Here is a 19,605-nt window from a genome sequence, read left to right on the forward strand (position 1 = left end):
TAGTTGTAAGTTCTAGGGGACTGATGACCTCAGATGTTAAGTCCCATAGTGCTCAGAGCCATTTGAACCACCCTCGTCTGGTATACGTATTTTACGGCTACTACCAGCAGCAGACTCGATCTCTTTTGTCTTTCTTATTTTTTATGTGGACAAATATTAGCGATAGACGTGATACTCACTTGTTTCACAGATGAGTGTGCCGTAGCTGTAACCTTAAATCATCAACCACAACCCACAAACCGTATCGTCTCCCGTGATGTTGTGTCCGTCTCTATTAAAGGACCCAACTCTCGAGATTATCCCACTGGAAGTATGGTGCCGCAGCTTGCGTTCGCAGGACCGTTACCCATCTCTTATGGAATGGTGATCTGGGCATGCTAAACCATTGTTTCGAAAAGCGTTAATGCGTTACGGCGCTGAAAGGGTAACGCAGTTTCGTCGGACCCAGGTATTTTATTATTCCGTCTTGCGACAACTTTATGGCCGTGACAGACATGCTCCCTTACGGATAATCGATTTCCGCCGTGTTAAGACGAAGCTTCTTCAGTTAAAGCGCCTACAGACTGAAGGACTCGTGTGATAAAAATCCCGCTCTTTCCTACGGCATTAACTGACCTTCCCTTATCAACTTATCCGGTCGTGGACGCGTCGAAAAGGGGCGTGTATCGCGTCCCTTACTCACCCGATTGTCACGCGCTGGCGTCCCAACTTGACATTTCCAGAGCGATCTAAAATTATTTTACCGACCTTTACGATGTCCTTGCTACTGATACAATTGTCCCTGATGGATGTATACCTCTCCTGGATTGCTTGGTCACTCCCACATTAAATGATCAATTTCTAAGTGACTACACTGGACTCGCATTCGGGAGGACGACGGTTCAATCCCGCGTCCAGCCATCCTGATTTAGGTTTTCCGTTGTTTCCCTAAATCGCTCCATGCAAGTGCCGGGATGGTTCCTTTGAAAGGGCACGGCCGACTTCCTTCCCCGTCCTTCCGATGAGACCGATGACCTCGCTGTTTGGTCTCTTCCCCCAAACAATCCAATCTAAGTGACTGTACGCGCGATGACATATATCGCCTTATTGTTGGTTAACCATGCAACAAGCGCCGAAACTCTACGGTGTTCTTTACTCCTAGGCGATTATATGTACATTTTTAGCCTATTATACTGCACATAATTGATGTGATCCAGGGCGGAAGGGGTACTTGATTCCTGACCCCTTGAAGGTTGGTAAAATTGTTCTAATTCCGAAGACACTGTTAAACTTCACCCGCTCGCACTACTTAATTTCGATTACAAAACTTTTGTCCGGGTGGTCAATAGCCGTTTGTCGATATTGATAGAGAAAATTCTTGCTGTTCACCGAAGCTGGGTGCTTGTTCGCGCGATTCTGAGTCTTGTACTCGAATGCCCGGTAGTAGTCTGAGTGGCCACAGGGACTTCTGTCTCTGGAGCCTCACTTTTTATTGGCTGTAAAAAGGCATTCGGCCGGACCAATCACGGTTTATTGATGCAAAAGCTCAAGGCGACTCCTCTCAAACATACTACGTTTCAGACATTACCCAGCTTCTTACTGATATTGAAGCATCTGTCGTAGTGAATGGACATCTTATTCTCCAGATCACCATCCGACAGGGCTTACCGCAGGGGAGCCCACTCAACATGTCGCTTTTACGTCTTGTCACTAGAACCTCTCCTTCGCCGTATTGCTGATCAATTACGCAGTACGAGCGTACGCAGATGATGTTATGGTATTGCTATGTCATATCGATGACATACCCTTATTCAAGAATATATTGCATTCCTTTTGTTCTCTCTCTGGGTCCCGTGTTAATGTGCGGATACGTACCCTGTTACCATTTCTAGGTTTCCATCACGTTGCTATTCCATGGCAACGGTGATTTCTCTCCTCAAATCGTTGCCGATTACCATAGATCGCCATCCGATGAAAATTGCTGCACTAAATTGGCGGAAGACGACGAATGAAATTCGGGGGGCAATTCGTGAAAATGAGTGCTGTTCTCTTAGTATTCTTCACAAATTGCATATCATTGATTGGAAAATTTTCAGCAAAGTGTACTACGTTGCACAAATATTTCCACTGCCCGTGATGATTGCGCGCAAACTGATGCCATCATCCGCTCGTTGCCTTTGGAAGAGACATGTATTTCAACGTCGGTATGAAGTATATACTTATATGGATCTGGTGTCTGTTCTTTCGGACATGTCCGAAAGAACAGACACCATATCCATGTAAGTTTATAATTCTGGCAATAGCGACAAGACCCTCTTCTTCTGCACGGATGCACACATATTGCCCAGCTCTTATGGGACTTGGTAAGAATATCTTCCACGAGTAATGAGTGTGCTCGGGTGGGACACAACGAATGTAGTGTGTGGACATACAAGGTGACAATGTGGGTCTCACGGGAGGCGTGCGCAAGATACTGCCTGTAGTCACGCTATCCTCTGAGCCCTCGGTGCCTCAGATGGATACAGCGTCTGCTATGTAAGCAGGAGATGCCGGGTTCGAGTCCCGGTCGGAGCACACATTTTCACCTGTCCCCTTTGATATATATCAACGGCCGTCGGCAGCTGACGGTATTAATACAATTCTAATTTCGGTATGAAGTGGTTGCGAGACCACGTCTCCTTTGAGGGCGGGGGCTCCCCAATATCACACTGAAGGCTTCAGTTTGTTTATATAGCGTAACGTTTTAACATGTACTCATTCATTTACATCTCGCTTATTAAGTGTCTTCCACTTACCGGTATACCTCCCCCTCACAATGGTGGTCGGATCAACTCTAAGCTGCGGCACATACGTGAATTTGATATTACAATAAGTTTTCTGGGAGTCGACATTTTATCAGGGACACACCTTACCACCAGGTCTTTGCTTTCTCACTGGGAACTACAATCATCCCTCTTCCCAGATGGAATATCCGCTGCATTGATATGCTGGAAAACTGTGTGGTTTCATGTTAGTCTTACTATCTTCCCGCTGGAAGTCGCGTTATCGTTATATGGGGTCACTCACAATCTGATACCGACCAGCGAACGCTGCCATCGCGTTGGTGTTAGTCCGACTGCCCTTTGCGACGCATGTCATCAACCAGATATATTATCACACAGGCTTGCCTCTTGTGGGCGAGAACACCAGCACTGGATTCACCGACAACTGGCTTTCCTTACCCTAGTAAATTTCAGCTAGTATTAGCGAATATTCGATTAAATAATCACAACAGTAAGAGGTACACTATGAAGAATTTAGTCAGATTATATCATGGTCACACAGAGATGCCGAAATCAGATACTGGATTGTTAAGTGTATCCAGGAGCAGATGTGGACTCAGGTACCAATGTAGTAGTGATGAGGAGTAGGCTGAAGTTTAGGAGATTAGTCAGGAAAAATCAATGCGCAAAAAAATGGGATACGGAAGTGGCTCAAATGGCTTTGAGCACTATGCGACTTAATTTCTGAGGTCATCAGTTGCCTAGAACTTAGAACTAATTAAACCTAACCAACCTAAAGACATCACACACACCCATGTCCAAGGCAGGATTCGAACCAGCGACCGTAGCAGTCGCTCGGTTCCAGACTGTAGCGCCTAGAACCGCACGACCACTCCGGCCGGCGGATACGGAAGTACTGTACAGATACTACGATAAGAGACAACTCAGCAGGCAGTTTGGTTGAAGAGGAATGGGCATTTCTAAGGAGGACAATCTCAGAAGTTGGAAAGAAAAATATAGGCAAAAGAAGGTAGCTTATAAAGAACCACGTGTAACTAAAGAAATACTTCAGATGATCGATGATGAATGAAGGAAGTACGGAAATATTGAGGGAAATTCAGGAGTACAGAAATACAAAGCACTTAGGAATGAAATAAATGGGACGTGCGGGAAAACTACGGCGCGCTGGCTGTAGAATAGATACGAAGAAATCGAAAAATTATGATTGTTAGAACGTCTGACACAGCATACAGAAAAATCAAAATAACCTTCGACGAAATGAAACGTAAGGGTGGTAACATTAAGCCTGCAGTAGGAATTCTATTGCTGAATGCACTGGAAAGAGCGGATAGGTGGAAAGAGTACACTGAAAACATGGCATAAGGGGTAAGGCTTGTCTGATGAGGTGATAGGAGAAGATGTAGTGGTTCCAGTATTAGAATCAGGATTTAGAAGAGCTCTGAAAGAAATATTATAGAGGTAAGGTAGGATGTAAGAGTCTGACAACATACCATCTGACTTTTGGTAGAATATCATCCACAAGAGCCGACAAATGATATAATTATCATACAATAAGGTCATGCATCAAAATTGCTGATAAGAACAATATGCAGAAATATGGGAAAGAAAATTGAGGATGTGTTCGATGACCATCAGTTTGGCTTTAGGAATTGTAAAGCTACCAGTGTTTGAATTCTGACATTGCGGTTGATAATGGAATGAAAATGAAGGCACATTCTTAGGATTTGTCGATCTGGAAAATCGTTCGATAATGTGAAATGGCTCAAGATGTTCGAAATTCTGAGAAAAATAGGGTAAGCTGTAGGGTAAGATAGGTAATATATAGATCTACAAGAACCAAGAGGGAACCAAAACAGTGGGAGACAATAAACCAAGTACTCGGATGAAAAATTCTGAGAGGCCCCTACTGTTCAATCTACACGCCGAAGAAGCAATTACGGAAATAAAAGAAAGATTCAAGAGTGGTATTCATATTCAAGGTGAAAGGATGTGAGTAATAAGATTCGCTGATGACATTGCTATCCTCAGAGAAAGTGGAAAAGAATTACGTGTTCGGCTCAATGGAAGGAACAGTCTAATGAGTACACAATATGGATTGGGAGTAAGTCTTAGAAAGACGAAAGTAATGAAAAGCAGGAGAAATGAGAACAACGACAAACTTAATATCAGGATGGGTCATCACAGAGCTGATGAAGGTGATTAACTCTGCTACTTATTCAACAAAATAACCCATAATCGTCGGAGCAAGGAGGACATAAAAAGCAGACTAGCACTGGAAAACAGGGCATTGCTGCCCAAGAGAATCAGTATCAAACATAAGCTTTAATGTGAGGAAGAAACCTCTCATTTAGGGAACAGCATTGTATGGTAGTGAGACATGGACCGTGGTAAAATAGGAGAAGAAGGAGATCAAAGCATTTGAGACGTGCTGTTACAGAAAAAATGTTGGAAATTAGGTGGACTTATTAGGTGATGTATGACAAGGTTTTCTGGAGAATCGGCGAGGAAAAGAATATATGTGAAGCACTTACAAGAAGAAGGGACAGGATCGTAGCACATCTGTTGAGACATCACTGAATAACTTCCATGGTAGTAGAGCTATAGATGATAAAAACTCTAGAGAATATCAGAGGTTGGAATGCATCTAGAAAATACTTGGGGACGTAGGTTTCAAATGATACTCTCAGATGAAGAGGTTAACAGAAGAGACGAAGACCGATGGCTGAAAAAAAATGGTAACCGCTGTGGTGTATCCTGATGGTGAATAAAACTCATGTGGTGTGCCACATTATTTTAACATTACGCAGGGTGCCTTTCCTAAGAAGCCTCAGCCGCATTTTCTCTCGTGTTTGCAGTTTTGTTCTTGCAATGAGTACCTCGAATGAGCCGAAAGAAATATCACTCATCATGTGTTCATGTGAAACCCAGCGTCGACAGAAATTTATTATCCCATTCAATACAGTGGTCTCAAATTAGTCATGTGAAGTATTTATTTTACTTATATGTATTAATACAGACAGTAAAACAAGAAAAATAACCAGTACTCCAGTAGCAACTATGTAGTGCCTCTGCGTGGCGGTAGTAGTCAGCGATGGCCAGGGCCGTCGGTACTAATGCTTCTGGCTATTTATTGACTGAATGTCGAAGAGCATAACATCACAATAGACATCGCATCTCAAACTAACATATGGTGTAACACCGTTAGACATAGCGACTTCTATATGCTCCACTCGTGCATTACCAATGCTTGCTCAGTGCATCTGGGTTTACGACACAGGCTTGCTTTACGAAATACTTTTTGTCTCCTGCATCATCCCTGTTATGTTAGACAATGAGTTTTTGAAATGAAATTACCGCGTAAAACTCTCTTACTTTATTTCTTATGGATGGAAGCCACATTTTTAAAAAATCAAATGGCTCTGACCGCTATGGGACTCAACTGTTGTGGTCATCAGTCCCCTAGAACTTAGAACTACTTAAACCTAACTAACCTAAGGACATCACACACATCCATGCCCGAGGCAGGATTCGAACCTGCGACCGTAGCAGTCGCACGCCACATTTTTAATCGGCTTCGCAGCCTCATCTAGGCACATGCTTGACTGGCCCCAACTCTCCGCCTGTGGAAACACGACACACGAACAGTGTGGAAGTAGTATCACACATAGAACAAAATACACGGGCCTGTGCTGCAAGCGACTTCACTCCCGCAGGTAACAGACGAGTATGACAACAGGGAGGGCGTCCGGCAGCAAAGGTTAAATACAATGCATTCGCGAAAAGTTGAGTACTGCGAAACTCACTCTAGTCGCGGTAAGCGCAAACTAAAAACAGTTGTGTGGATGGATACTACAGCCTCAGTAACTCTGAAGAAAGACGTCCGTTCCACCAGTCTGCTTGACTGGCACAAATTAAATAAGTGAAATAAAGGTGAAATTGTTGCGAATCATTTCCTTATATGAGGTCCTATATTCAAATTGATATATTTACATTTCTGGACCATGCCAAAAAGCTTGTACTTGCAGTAAGAAGAGTAATAACGACCCACTGATGACGAGGCCATTTGGGACAGAGCAGGAGCTCGTAATGAGGAAGAACAGGCAGCAACATCGGTCGTGCCCTACCAAATGATCCTTCCAGGAATTCAAAATAAGCGATTTACGGAAATCAGGGGAAACATAAATCATGATTTGAACCGCCACCCTCCCGAATTCGAGTCCAGTGGTTTATCACTCGGCCTCGACGTTAGATAGGACCATAAAACATCCGCGGGAGAACAGGATGCGCGCCGATCAAATCCGCATCCAAACATACAGATTTATATTTTATGTTGTTGCGCTTATTACGGGTGGCGTTCAACATGTAATGCAATACATTTCTTTCTCGGCCTATTTCGGTTCAGCAAATGCGGAATTTGCTGTGGGATATTACGCAATATTCTCACATCAGCTCCTGTAGTTTCACGAAGGTATGATACGTGTTGGCAATATACGTTGCCTTCAAAATGTTGTCTGTAACGAAGGTGCGCTAAAAGCAGAGATGTTATTGAGTTTCTTTTGGCAGAAAGACCTGCCGATGTGGCTGGGTGGATCTAGGCGCTTCAGTCTGGAACCGCGCGACCGCTACCGTCGCAGTTTCGAATCCAGCCTCGGGCATGGATGTGTGTGATGTCCTTAGGTTAGTTAGGTTTAAGTAGTTCTAAGTTCTAGGGAACTGATGACCTCAGACGTTAAATCCCATAGTGCTCGGAGCCATTTGAACCATGTTGGCAGAAAACCAGAGGATCGCAGATATTCATAGGCGCCAGCAGAATGTCTAAGGAGTCATAGCATGGACAAAAGTACGGGGAGTCGTCGGGCGAGGCGTCTATCATCGTCAAAACTAGGTCGCCCAAATCCACACGATCTCCCGCGTGCCGGGTGGCCGCGCACGGCTGTGAGTTCTTCAGTTCTGGAACGCTCACCCACGGTGATTGTCGAAGCACAGTTGAACACCTCCTTGTACAACTAGATGCAAGGCTTCACACAAGTCTACGCACCCGAGGGCATTTCAAAAAATTTCATTGCATTGTTCTTCCCCATCCACTCTACAGCCCGGATCCCGCGCTTTCCGATATTTATCGCTTTTGCCCAATGAAGGATGTGCTCCGCAGGAAGTACTACGTGGATGATGGGGAGGTTATTAATGCAGTAAGACATTAGCTCCAAAGTCGATTAGTATATTGGTACCATGCGGGTATACAGGCCCTTAAATTAAGATGGCGTTGGTACGTCGCATTCAATGGTGATTATGTTGAAAAACAGTTTTGTAGTCAAAAGAGTGGGGAATAATATGGAGTATTGGAATCCTGAATAAAATACCCTTGCTTCCACAAAAAATGTATTGTACACTACGGGCCATTAAAATTGCAGCTGATAAAAGGGGATTCATTGGACAAATGTATTATACCAGAACTGACATTTGATTACATTTTCACGCAATTTGGGTGCATAGATCCTGAGAAATCAGTACCCACAACAACCACCTCTGGCCGTAATAACTGCCTTCATCCGCCTGGGCATCGAGTAAAACAGAGCTTGGATGGCGTGTACAGGTACAGCAGTCCATGCAGCTTCAACACGATACCACAGTTCGTCAAGAGTAGTGATTGGCGTATTGTGACGAGCCAGTTGCTTGGCCACCATTGACCAGACGTTTTCAGTTGGTGAGAGATCTGAAGAATGTTTTGGCAAGGGCAGAATTCGAACATTTTTTGTATCCAGAAACCTGTAACATGCGGCCGTGCATTATCCTGCTGAAATTTAGGGTTTCGCAGGGATCGAGGGGTAGTGCCAAGGGTAATAACACATCTGAAATGTAACGTCCACTGTTCAAAGTACCGTCAATACGAACAAGAGGTGACCGAGACGTGTAACCAATGGCACCCGATATCATCACGCCGGGTGATACGCCAGTATGGCGATGATGAATAGACGCTTCCAATGTGCGTTCACCGCGATGTCGCCAAACAGGGATGCGACCATCATGAGTCTGTATAAAGAACCTGGAGCCATCCGAAAAAATGACGTTTTGCCATTCGTGCACCAAGGTTCGTCGTTGAGGACACCATCGCAGGCGCTCCTGTCTGTGATGCAGCGTCAAGGGTAACCGCAGCCATGGTCTCCGAGCTGATAGTCCGTGCTGCTGCAAACATCGTCGAACTGTTCGTGCAGATGGTTGTTGTATTGCAAACGTTCCCATGTGCTGACTCAGGGATCGAGACGTGGCTGCACCATCCTTTACAGCCATGCCGATAAGATGCCTGTCATCTTGACTGCTAATGATACGAGGCCGTTGGGATCCAGCATGGCGTTCCGTATTACCCTCCTGAACCCACCGATTCCATATTCCGCTAACAGTCATTGGGTCTCGACCAACGCGAGCAGCAATGTCGCGATACAATAAACCGCAATCGCGATAGGCTACAATCCGACCTTTATCAAATTCCGAAACGTGATGGTACGCAATTCTCCTCCTTACAAGAGGCATCACAACAACGTTTCACCAGGCAACGCCAGTCAACTGCTGTTTGTGTATGAGAAATCGGTTGGAAACTTTCCTCATGTCAGCTTGTTGTAGGTGTCACCACCGGCGCCAATCTTATGTGAGTGCTCTGAATAATCATTTGCATATCACAACATCTTCTTCCTGTCAATTAAATTTAGCGTCTGTAGCACTTCATCTTCGTGGTGTAGCAATGTCAATGGCCAGTAGTGTATTACTTATTGAACGCTCCTCGTACGAGCTTTGAAGGCAGGACACAGCTACCCATTCAGCGCTCATTTTCCGTCAGTAGTTATCTCGTCAATGACAAACTATTAAACACAGATCTTTCCCTTCACTTCGGTCCTGCGCTGGAGTTAAGGTTACTGCAGTGCTAGGTGCGGACAATTCCTATATTTACATTAGTTCACCTCCAATGTATTCTGTTCGTAAGGAATCTTTATTCTGAATTACGTCGTAAGTTTTATAGACTACAGGTTTTGTTCGCCAGCTGCAAATACTCTCATTGGCTGTGTGAAGCATACTTTGATTCCACGTATCGCAGACGTGTGTAAGATTTCCTGTTAATGCGGGTACTCCTGGACTGGACGTACAGTGGATGTACAATGGACGAGTACTGTATACGTGCAGGCTCAGCTGTTCGTCCATCTGAAATTCAGTTTTCATAGAGGCCACTCAGATCCGCTCGATGACTTAAGTAATCGTGATGACAGTTTTAACCTTAACAGAATGTGAAATCCAGCTCTGGCAATACTTAACTGTCACTCTATCGTCCAGAATTTGTGACACTGCACTCTTGATGGCATATGTCTCTGAAGCCTGGGCGCTGTGCACGCACGAACAAATAGCTCGCCATTGCGATATATAAGGTGAGCGGGAGCGCTTTACTATCAGTTCTGCATCACCCACAAGACAAAACAATAGAGGAACACAACTAGAAAGAGACTCCACGAGAACCGTAGGAATAACACCAAAGTACAAACTCCTGATATTACATGGAAGAGGAGATCTCAGAAGGGGTTCCGCCGTACTATTTCCGGCTCTTTCAGAAGGGGGCTGAACGGTTGGCACCCAAAGTATTAGCGGCAGAAAAAATTTTGTTATGGCTGAATTCAGAAAACCTCAAACTTTTTCTGTGTGTAATTTTTATATCGGTAGGAATATTTATTGGCGGCTTTAGTTGTTAACATATTTACTTGACCGTACATTCTTAATAATTCATCAAAAATGGGACACATTCACCTACAATGCTGGTAATTAAAATTGAAACACTATAAAAGGCAGAAAATAAGGAAATTTTACTTATTGTCGGTATACAGTAAGTGTGAATAACACACAACTAATTTTCTAAATTATTTGGGAATGTACAGGGTGCGAAATTTGCTATAGTGGCCAGCCTCTGGTGACAAGAATTGATTGTAACTGAGGTTGGATGACAGATACGTCAAACCGTTCTACTTCAGCACTATGTCCTAGTGCACCAATCGCAGTTTCTTGCGAGAGATAGTGCGCCAGTATATTAGCAAACATTACCAAATCTCGTAAATGGGTGAAATATCTGGAGATTGTTCTGTTCAGGACAACAGTAGAACATCCTTTGTACCGCGCTATGTCAGGACAGCACTTGTAAAACGGTGTCTTGTGATATCTTGTTGAAAGTTAACTTTAGGGAAACCTTAAAGATGGGACACAATCATCGGCCCTACCACGTCACAAATATAATGCCAGCTGTCAAAATTACCGGCTACTCGCAAAAGAAAGTGCTACATGATCATTGGTATTACACAAAAATTGCTGGGCTTGTGTAAAGATGATGAATGCAATGTGCCAGCATTCGACTTCGTATACCACCATACTCGTTTCTGACTTCGGGTCCTGGAAAAACGCAACAATGGTCGCCGTGTTGATGGCATTTTGTGATCCAGACGAAATCGCACTGTCCGTGTGATCAATTGCATTACTAGGAACAAGCTCATTTTCTGACTCCATATCCGTGATGAGGTCCTACGATCTTATACGACCTAGAAAATATTGTCTCTCCTCTCGGGCGCTAGTCGTCTGGACTAGCTGAGATTCAGTACGAACCTATCGACTGATAACTCGAGTGACAGCCATGAGATGCCGACCAACACGAACATCAATGTCGAGGAGTGGAAAAAGTAGTAGCCATGGCCCAATGTCAAATTGTGAGACTTGAGGGTAGGTCTTCCTTCCTCTTGCATGAGGTGTCACACTATCCTCACACAACCAAACGAAATAGGAATGTGAATTGGATTCATTATCCACTGCTCTGTCTTTTCTTGTAAACAGACTTTAGATGACGCTACCCTCAAATGTTTTTTGTGGTTGCGCCGAAATGCCATGGCATAGTCCCCACAATTCACCAAAAGCGTTGATGAATGTTGATGCGCCGTCCTGGTCGAACAACGCACAACTGCAGCCTAGAACTCAAACCATATAGTAGAAGCTGATTTTGCAATCAGTGAAGACCTGGACATGGTGGAGTTGGGCTGATATGATGAGACTCACAAATATCCCCAGCTCTTTCTGTGTGAGTGTGTGTGTGTGACGGGTTTGATGTGGCCTGCCACGAATTCCTCCCCAGTGCCAACCTCTTCATCTGAGAGTAGCACTTGCAACCTACGTAGCAGCTATTTGCTGGGTGTATTCCTATCTCTGTTTTCCACTACAGTTTTTAACCCTCTGCAGCTCCCTCTACTACCGCGGTAGTTATTCCCTGATGTTTTACATATGTCCTACCATAGTATCACTTTGCAAACTTTCAAGAAGCTCTCCTGCGAACCGTGCAGAACTAGCACTCCTGAAAGAAAGGAAAGTGTGCGCTGATACTACAATCCGCAGCAGAGTGAAAATCTCATTCTGGAAACATCCCCCAGGCTGTGGCTAAGCCATGTCTCCGCAATGTCCATTCTTTCGGAAGTGCTAGTTCTGCAAGGTTCGCAGGAGAGTTTCTGTAAAGTTTGGAAGATAGGAGGCGAGGTACTGGAGGAAGAAAAAGTGTGAGGACGGGGCCTGACTCGTGCTTGGGTAGCTCAGTCGGTAGACACTTGCCCGCGAAAGGCAAAGGTCCCGAGTTCGAGTCTCGGTCCGGCACACAGTTTTAATCTGCCAGGAAGTATCATATCAGCGCACACTCCGGTGCAGAGTGAAAATCTCATTCTGGAAATCTGGTTCCGCCTCGACGACTGTGATGGCCGTGTGTTGATTGTGGGAAGGCAAGTGAGAGCCTGCAACCATGACTGCAAATTTTTACGTCAGTTTGGTGATTCGACCTGTTGTGCTGCTATTCATGAACAGCATTCCTGTGTTTCGTTTCCAACAGGATACCGGTCATCCACATAATGCTGTTGTAATCCACCATGCCCTACAAAGCGTCGGCATGTTGCCTTGGCCTGCTCGACCACCAGGCAATATTAACTGTCGCTCTATTGGCCGACGAAGTGCGATATACATGGAATTCCATCCTACAAACTGACATCCGGCACCTGTACAGTACAATGCATATAAGTCTGCATACTTCCTTTCAACATTCTGGCGCACATAGCCGTCATTAATATACCACCATTTCACATTTTGAATGACTTGTCTAGCGCGTTTTTAATTTGTGATATTGCTACGTTAAACACCTAAATATGTTACCTAGACAGATGTTTTCCCGGAATTTATTTACTCAAAATGACTGCTTTCTGCGAAATTTTTCTCTCAGTGAAGATGTAGGTAGAGAGATGCATATTATCTATGGTTCCCTGGATCGTCACCATTGAGAGACGATGGCATAAATATGAGAATCTACCTAAACCCCCTACAGTACCTTTTCAGTTTTAGTGACCTTTTGGTAAGTGAGGTGCGTCGTCTCAACTCTCTTTCGACTCGCTCACACCCACCAGTCTTGCGTAGCAACGTGCTCCATGACTCACTGGGGACCATTGCTCCAGGCTTCAAACGTTCGGCGCCCTGTCCATCCCCCCACACTAATCTCCGTATTTTGGGACGTAAGGTGAAAGACGTTGCACTATGGGATGTTGGGTACTGTAGTTGTCAGAGTGGCAAAGGTTATGACTGAAACAACTGACAGCCAAGTGTTCTCGTTCAGAACTGGACTGTCATGTGTGCTACAATTCACACTTATTCTGTCCTCTAAAATCAATACGTCGCTGCCCATACATTTGCCAGGGGCGATTTTACATTAATAGATAGCCCCGTTAGACCATAGTAGCCGTGCCACATTACAGTACCAGTGCCAATAAGAGTTCCGTGATGAAGCGTCCTATCTGTCTGGATACATCGTCTGATCCCTATCAAATGCATTGGCATCATATCTGTTGTCATTTCTCCATTCGTTCAGTTCTCCGACATCTGATATATATATATATATATATATATATATATATATATATATATATATATATATATATATATGGCATCACGACCTTCTTGTCACTAGACACACCGAGCTATTTGCTTCGCCGATATGACAGGAGCATTCCTTCCCCATGCCTGGTGTTAGCTACACCCGTGTGCATTTATAGAGACTATAGCTAGCAACATATTTACCTATCATACAAGCCGACGTGAATAACAGATCACAATCTAAACCGCAGTTAACTATTAGGCCTTAACTTTGCGTAACTGAAATAATTAATGAATACGGGGAGAACTACGAAGGAGAAAGTAAAGGATTTTCTGAAATGATTGAAGGTGGTGGATGAATCAAAATGAAATAAGTCCCACTTCCTGTATGTTTGATATGGTACTGATCATTATCACTCCCATTCAGGTTGTTGTCCATACATTTTTGGTTTAAGTAACTTACATATCAAAACTTCGTTTACCTCCTTGGTAACCTTTCATTTGATGATAGGTGTTTTTTGTGTAGAGAGCCAAATATTAACAAACAGAAAAACAGCAGAAAATCAGTTTTATCTTATATTTAATTGAAAGAAGCACTCTAAATCAAACCATACTTTCCCAGTTGACTGAAGGCTATTGAATCCGTACATTTCCCTACGAACAGCCAATGGGAATCGGTCGTAGCACCCACTCGAGCGTTCTTTTGAGTGTCTCTCACAGACGAGCGCAGCCCTCGTTATTTCAGGAATAACAAACTGTTCCCATGCATGAAACTCTAAGTCATCCATCATCCCACCACTCTCCCTCTAAAATACTCCTCTGGCTGTCTCAGCTCCTGCATTTAATTGCTTCGGTGGCCAATGTTCTGTAAAATCGGACTCAATGTTCTTCCCCCCCTCAGCCGCTTCAGCACGCAACCCTCTTCGGGGCAAGCTGCCGCTAGCTGCAATAATTCTTTTCGTCGTGCCTTACACCACCAAACAAACGAGCGCGAAACGAACTTCTGCTTTTGGTAGGAAGCCACCAATACGAAATTGCTTGTTTGTTGTTTCCGAGACTTTGCCGTTTCTCATTTGAACTCGTTTGTGCCATTCAGTAATCCCTCCCCCCCCCCCCCCCCCCCTCCGTCATTCACCACTTACGAAAGAAAATGGTAAAACCAAGAACGAGTTGTGCTACATAAGTGAAGGTTGATATGCATGTTTCTAAATCTGAAAGACGATGTCTGTACAAATATCGTCACCGAGCGAGGTAGCGCAGTTGCTAGCACACTGGACTCGCATTGGAGAGGACGACGGTTCAATCCCGCGTCCGGCCATCTTGATTTAGTTTCACCGTGATTTCCCTAAATCGCTCCAGCCAAATGCCAGGATGGTTCCTTTAAAAGGGCACGGCCTACTTCCTTCCCCGTCCTTCCGTTGTCTGGTGAGACCGATGACCTCGCTGTCTGGTCTCCTCTCCCAAACAACCCAACCCCAACCGAAATTTCGCTCCAGTCTCATAGGAGTGGCACTAGTAATCCCACCAGAAGAAGAAACACTGATTTCCTTTAATACGCGCTGTAACGATCGTGAGCGTTGTTTACCCATGACGCTGGACGTGGTGAGTTGATGTTAGTCCAAGTATGCCTTTAAGGCGACAAAGACTACTTTAGCAACACCTCAACGAGGTTGAAGGAAGCCGTATAACAGATCTACAAGTTGCATATTCCTTCTGTGATATTGTTGGAAGACTTGACAGGAGTGTAGCCACTGTACAGGGTAGTTGACAGCGGTCGTCACTAGGAAGTGCGGTCGCAAGAAGACCGGGCTCCGGACGGCCACGTGGTACTTCAGAGGGGGGAGTCCATCGTGTACGGCGTAAAACTCTGTCGTACTGCATCTGCAGCAGCAATTTTAGCAGCGGTTGGGACCTCACTGAGACAACTAACACTTACAAATCAGTTAATGCAAGGACAGCTCTACGCCAGGTACCGTATAACGAGCATTCTACTAACCTCGGAGCGCCTCCATTTGCGATCAGCAAGGGGTCACTGGAGAGCAGAGAGTAGGGCTGCTGTGTTTTCTGATGAAAGCTTGTTCTTCATAGGTGCCAGTGTTATCCATGTGTTGGTTAGAAGGGGCCAGTTGTGTACGTGTAACCAAGCTGCTTACGTGCTAGACACACTGGACCTACACATAGAGTTGTGGTCTGGGACGAGATTTCGTATGAGAGCAGGAGTACTCAAATGGTTATCCCTCGCACCCTGATTGCATATCTGTACGTCTGTCAGGTGATTTGACTTGTTGCGCTACCATTCAAGAACAGCATTTCAGGGTGTGGTTTCCAACAGGATAACGCTCTCTCACATGCTGCTGTTGAAACCGAACATGTTCTACCGAGGGTTGACATCTTGCCTTGGCCTGCTCGATCACCAGATTCCAGTCGAGCACGTATCGAACATCACTGGATAACAACTCCAGCGTCATCCACAAACAACATTAACCGTCCCCGTGTTGACCTAGCAAGTGCTAGAGGCATGGAACTCCATCCAACAGACTGATAACACAATTCACACACGTTTGTACGCTTGAGTTAAACATTCTGATTGTTCATGTACAAGCACTTCATCTTAATTGCAATGACTTATCTCGGGCTTATACTAAACTGTGATCGTGTAATGTTAATCACTTAAATATGTTACCTAGAGAAATGTATTGCCGAAATTAATTTACATTAACTATTTTTTGTGTTGAGATTTTTCTGTTGATGTATATACATAAATGTTCGTGTGTGTGTGTGTGTGTGTGTGTGTGTATGTGTGTGTGTGTGTGTGTGTGTGTGTGTGTGTGTGTGAGTGAGTGAGTGGTCCAGCATAAATCTAGAATTTCTCCAGCAATTTCGACCAAATTAGGTGGTTTTAGTAACTTGAAACATATACTCTTTGGGGTACGAACTTTTAAGAGCCAGCTGGAAGCCATACATGAAAACATAATAAGAGACAGGCTATAAAAGTGTCGAATACATTGTTACCGACGTTAACGTGACAGTCTCAAAGAATAAAGTAAAAACACATCAAAATCGGTCGTACACCGTACACTGGAGACAACAAATAAGACGATGTGGTGATCAATCCACTGAATCTGAAGTATTATAGATGGTAACAGCCGGTTTACCGATGTCATATGTGATTGCATGAAAATATTACAGTGGTTACGCCTCTTCTCCTCCGTTAACGTGTATGAGAAACTAATCCCAATTATAATCACAGAGAAGTTTTGTAAAAATTGATTATTTTCATTATATTCAGCTCAATACTAACGATAGCATCATTTGAATACAGCGAGTCATGTTAGTAACTTTCCAGCTCTCTATAAGTATCAAACAAATCTTAAATGCTTTAGGTTCGATTTTCTACACATACCATCTTATAAATTGTCTTATCATTTCACGTAGAGCTGCAGACATTCCTTTACCCGCAATAACATTCCAGGATCAGCGATAAAATAATTTTCATCAAATGTACGACCAAGAGGTAATCTTATATGCATAGGCAAGATCGATAAACGTGTTCCGGGGCTCCGGTTTCTCGAGTGCGGCCACTCACGAAAATATGGATCGACAGAAGCACTTCAATTTCTATAAACTTGCGTCTTGTCCATCCACTGCATCCAATTTCTGTCTTTAAACGGCAACTGGTAACTTATTAGATAACACAGCAAACAGAAAAACAGTACATAATGTAGGGCAAAAAAGGCCAGCAAGACTCTGGTTATGTACTGAGGCCTGAAGCAGAACGCAAATAAAGGTTCACATTAATTTGTTACAGCAAAATTATTAGCAAAACTCACACAAAAAGCTCGAATTTTATCACTGGTACGGCTTAATTCTTAGTATCCGTTGGTTACATGGTGACAAAGCAATGCAAGATTAGACGAACTTCTAAACATAAGATGCTATTCAATATGTGTAGTAAGACCAGTCTCTGTACCTATAAGTGCATAAGTTATTCCAACACACCTGTACTTCAGCCTTTGGCGATATATATAAACAAACATAGCTCTAGCCTTCTTTCTTAAATGTAATACGTATCGATGGACAGATGTTTGTTGGTATTCAGTCGAATAATAGAAATACTATAAATGCCACCCCATGTACTAGATAAATTCTGCCATTGGCTTTCTTTATCTCTCCAGCCTCAAGGATGAACAGAGAAAGTTATTAGCCGTTTTTGTAGATAAGATATGCAACCAGTCGCTTTTTATTCGCCATCCGTAAGGAATGTTGTGAATTTACTCCTATAACGCCAGGTAAACCTACAATGAACATAAAAGAAATTAAAACTGTGACTTTTAGCGCGTTGCAGGTCGTTATCCACAGTGAACAGAAAGTTATCTATGACTCCCACAGTGCTGATACTAGGTCTGCTGTTTGTACGGATGCAGTAGAGCTTCCCCTGCTTTGTCAAATAAGGGAAGACAAATGTAATCGTCGTCTCTTAAAAAGGTCACTGACCTTTGCCCTCCACCCTTTGACTAATTGCACCTAATGCCTCGCCTCCGATGACTTTCATAGTGAGACAATAAATACTTCTTGTTGTCTGTACAGAGTGACAGAGTTAATACTAAAGTAGCCAGATCAGTCATATTGCATACTTTCTTGGAGGCTATCACCAACATTTATCTAAAGAGAATTGCAGAAGACAAACTGTTTAAAAAAACACTTGAATTAAACCAGGCAAAAATTATGCTGAAGGAAAATACTTGCTGTGAGGTAAAATATCAAATTAAAGCGCTGATGATGGAGCAGCATCACCGAAACATATGTCGGAAAATCATGGAAAAGAAGAAACTGTTTTGTGCAATACTTATGGAGAGGTAGCGTTTTTAAGATAATTTATTTCGCTTTATAATATGTCTTACTTTTGCCCATCTCCCATGTTCTAAGTACTCATGTGTATACAAAGTCGGAAATCTGAAGTTACATTTCATGGCTTGCTCTACATTGAACCAAGTCGCAACTATTTTTTTTATCACTGTCTTTCAATGCGCGGTCTTACGTCCAGCTCACGATGGATGAATGTCATGTACCCTTAATGCATTTTTCACGTATGTGATGTCCCTCTCTCTCTCTGTCCACCGTTACCTTTCTTTCTCTCTCTCTCTCTCTCTCTCTCTCTCTCTCTCTCTCTCCTCACACTCTCTCTCTCTCTCCTCACACACACACACACACACACACACTCATTTCCCTCCGACGTTTCCAACTGAACTCATATATGTGCACACACTAGCAGATACCACATGCTCGCGGTTTCTTAGAGATAACACTGTTCGTCACCTACATTAAATCGACGTGCCCTGTTCATTGAAAAACGATATTACCGAAACGGATGAATGTATGAATATAGAATGTTATTTTTTTGCCAGTTGCCATAACTGTGTGCAGCGATATTAAGGGAGGCAATTTCGCCCGCCAATTCGCGCGATGTACCACCTGTTCGGGAAGACGGTTCGTACTATTACTAAGCGTTGCCTCTGTTGTGACAACATGTTCGCGGTATACGTTTAGACGGCAGTGACACTAGAGAGCGGCGGCGGCGGCGCGCCGACTTACCGGCAGCGTCTCCAGTGGCGGGCTGCGGGCGCAGCGCCAGCAGCAGCGTCAGTGGCGCCAGCAGCAGAGGGGAGCGCGCCATGCGGACTCGGCGCCAGCCGCATGCCGACTGCGGCCGACGCGCCGCCGGCCTCTCGCCACGCAACTCCGTCTGCGCATGCGCGCCACACACGCGACTGGGTGCTTGCCACCAGCCTCCAGTTGTCGTAGTACTATGACTCCCAACCTTCGGATTCGTCACTGTGCGCTCATCTCGACCACTGTTGCAGATGACCTTCGTGAGGGCGATTTAGAACATGGAAGTCAAAGATTTCAATTCACCCCGTATTCACTCAGT

At 44.2% G+C, this 19,605-nt stretch overlaps 1 protein-coding gene across 3 annotated transcripts in view; it reads right to left on the reverse strand.

Annotated features, from left to right (window-relative positions):
* LOC126267380 (opioid-binding protein/cell adhesion molecule homolog) overlaps nucleotides 1-19,371 on the reverse strand; it is a 363,466-nt gene extending 344,095 nt beyond the window's left edge. For 2 of the 3 annotated variants that reach the window (XR_007549000.1, XM_049972564.1), the window contains exon 1: nucleotides 19,269-19,362. Coding sequence is in view for 2 of the 3 variants with exons in the window: in XM_049972564.1 (XP_049828521.1) it covers nucleotides 19,269-19,350 (82 nt within the window). In the remaining variant the exon portion in view is untranslated. Of the gene's footprint in view, nucleotides 1-19,268 lie in introns of all 3 variants that reach the window. The other variant, XM_049972565.1, reaches the window with a different exon arrangement.
* Nucleotides 19,372-19,605: the final 234 nt, after the last annotated feature.

Source organism: Schistocerca gregaria, chromosome 4 (genome assembly GCF_023897955.1).
Source record: "Schistocerca gregaria isolate iqSchGreg1 chromosome 4, iqSchGreg1.2, whole genome shotgun sequence".
NCBI lineage: Eukaryota > Metazoa > Arthropoda > Insecta > Orthoptera > Acrididae > Schistocerca > Schistocerca gregaria.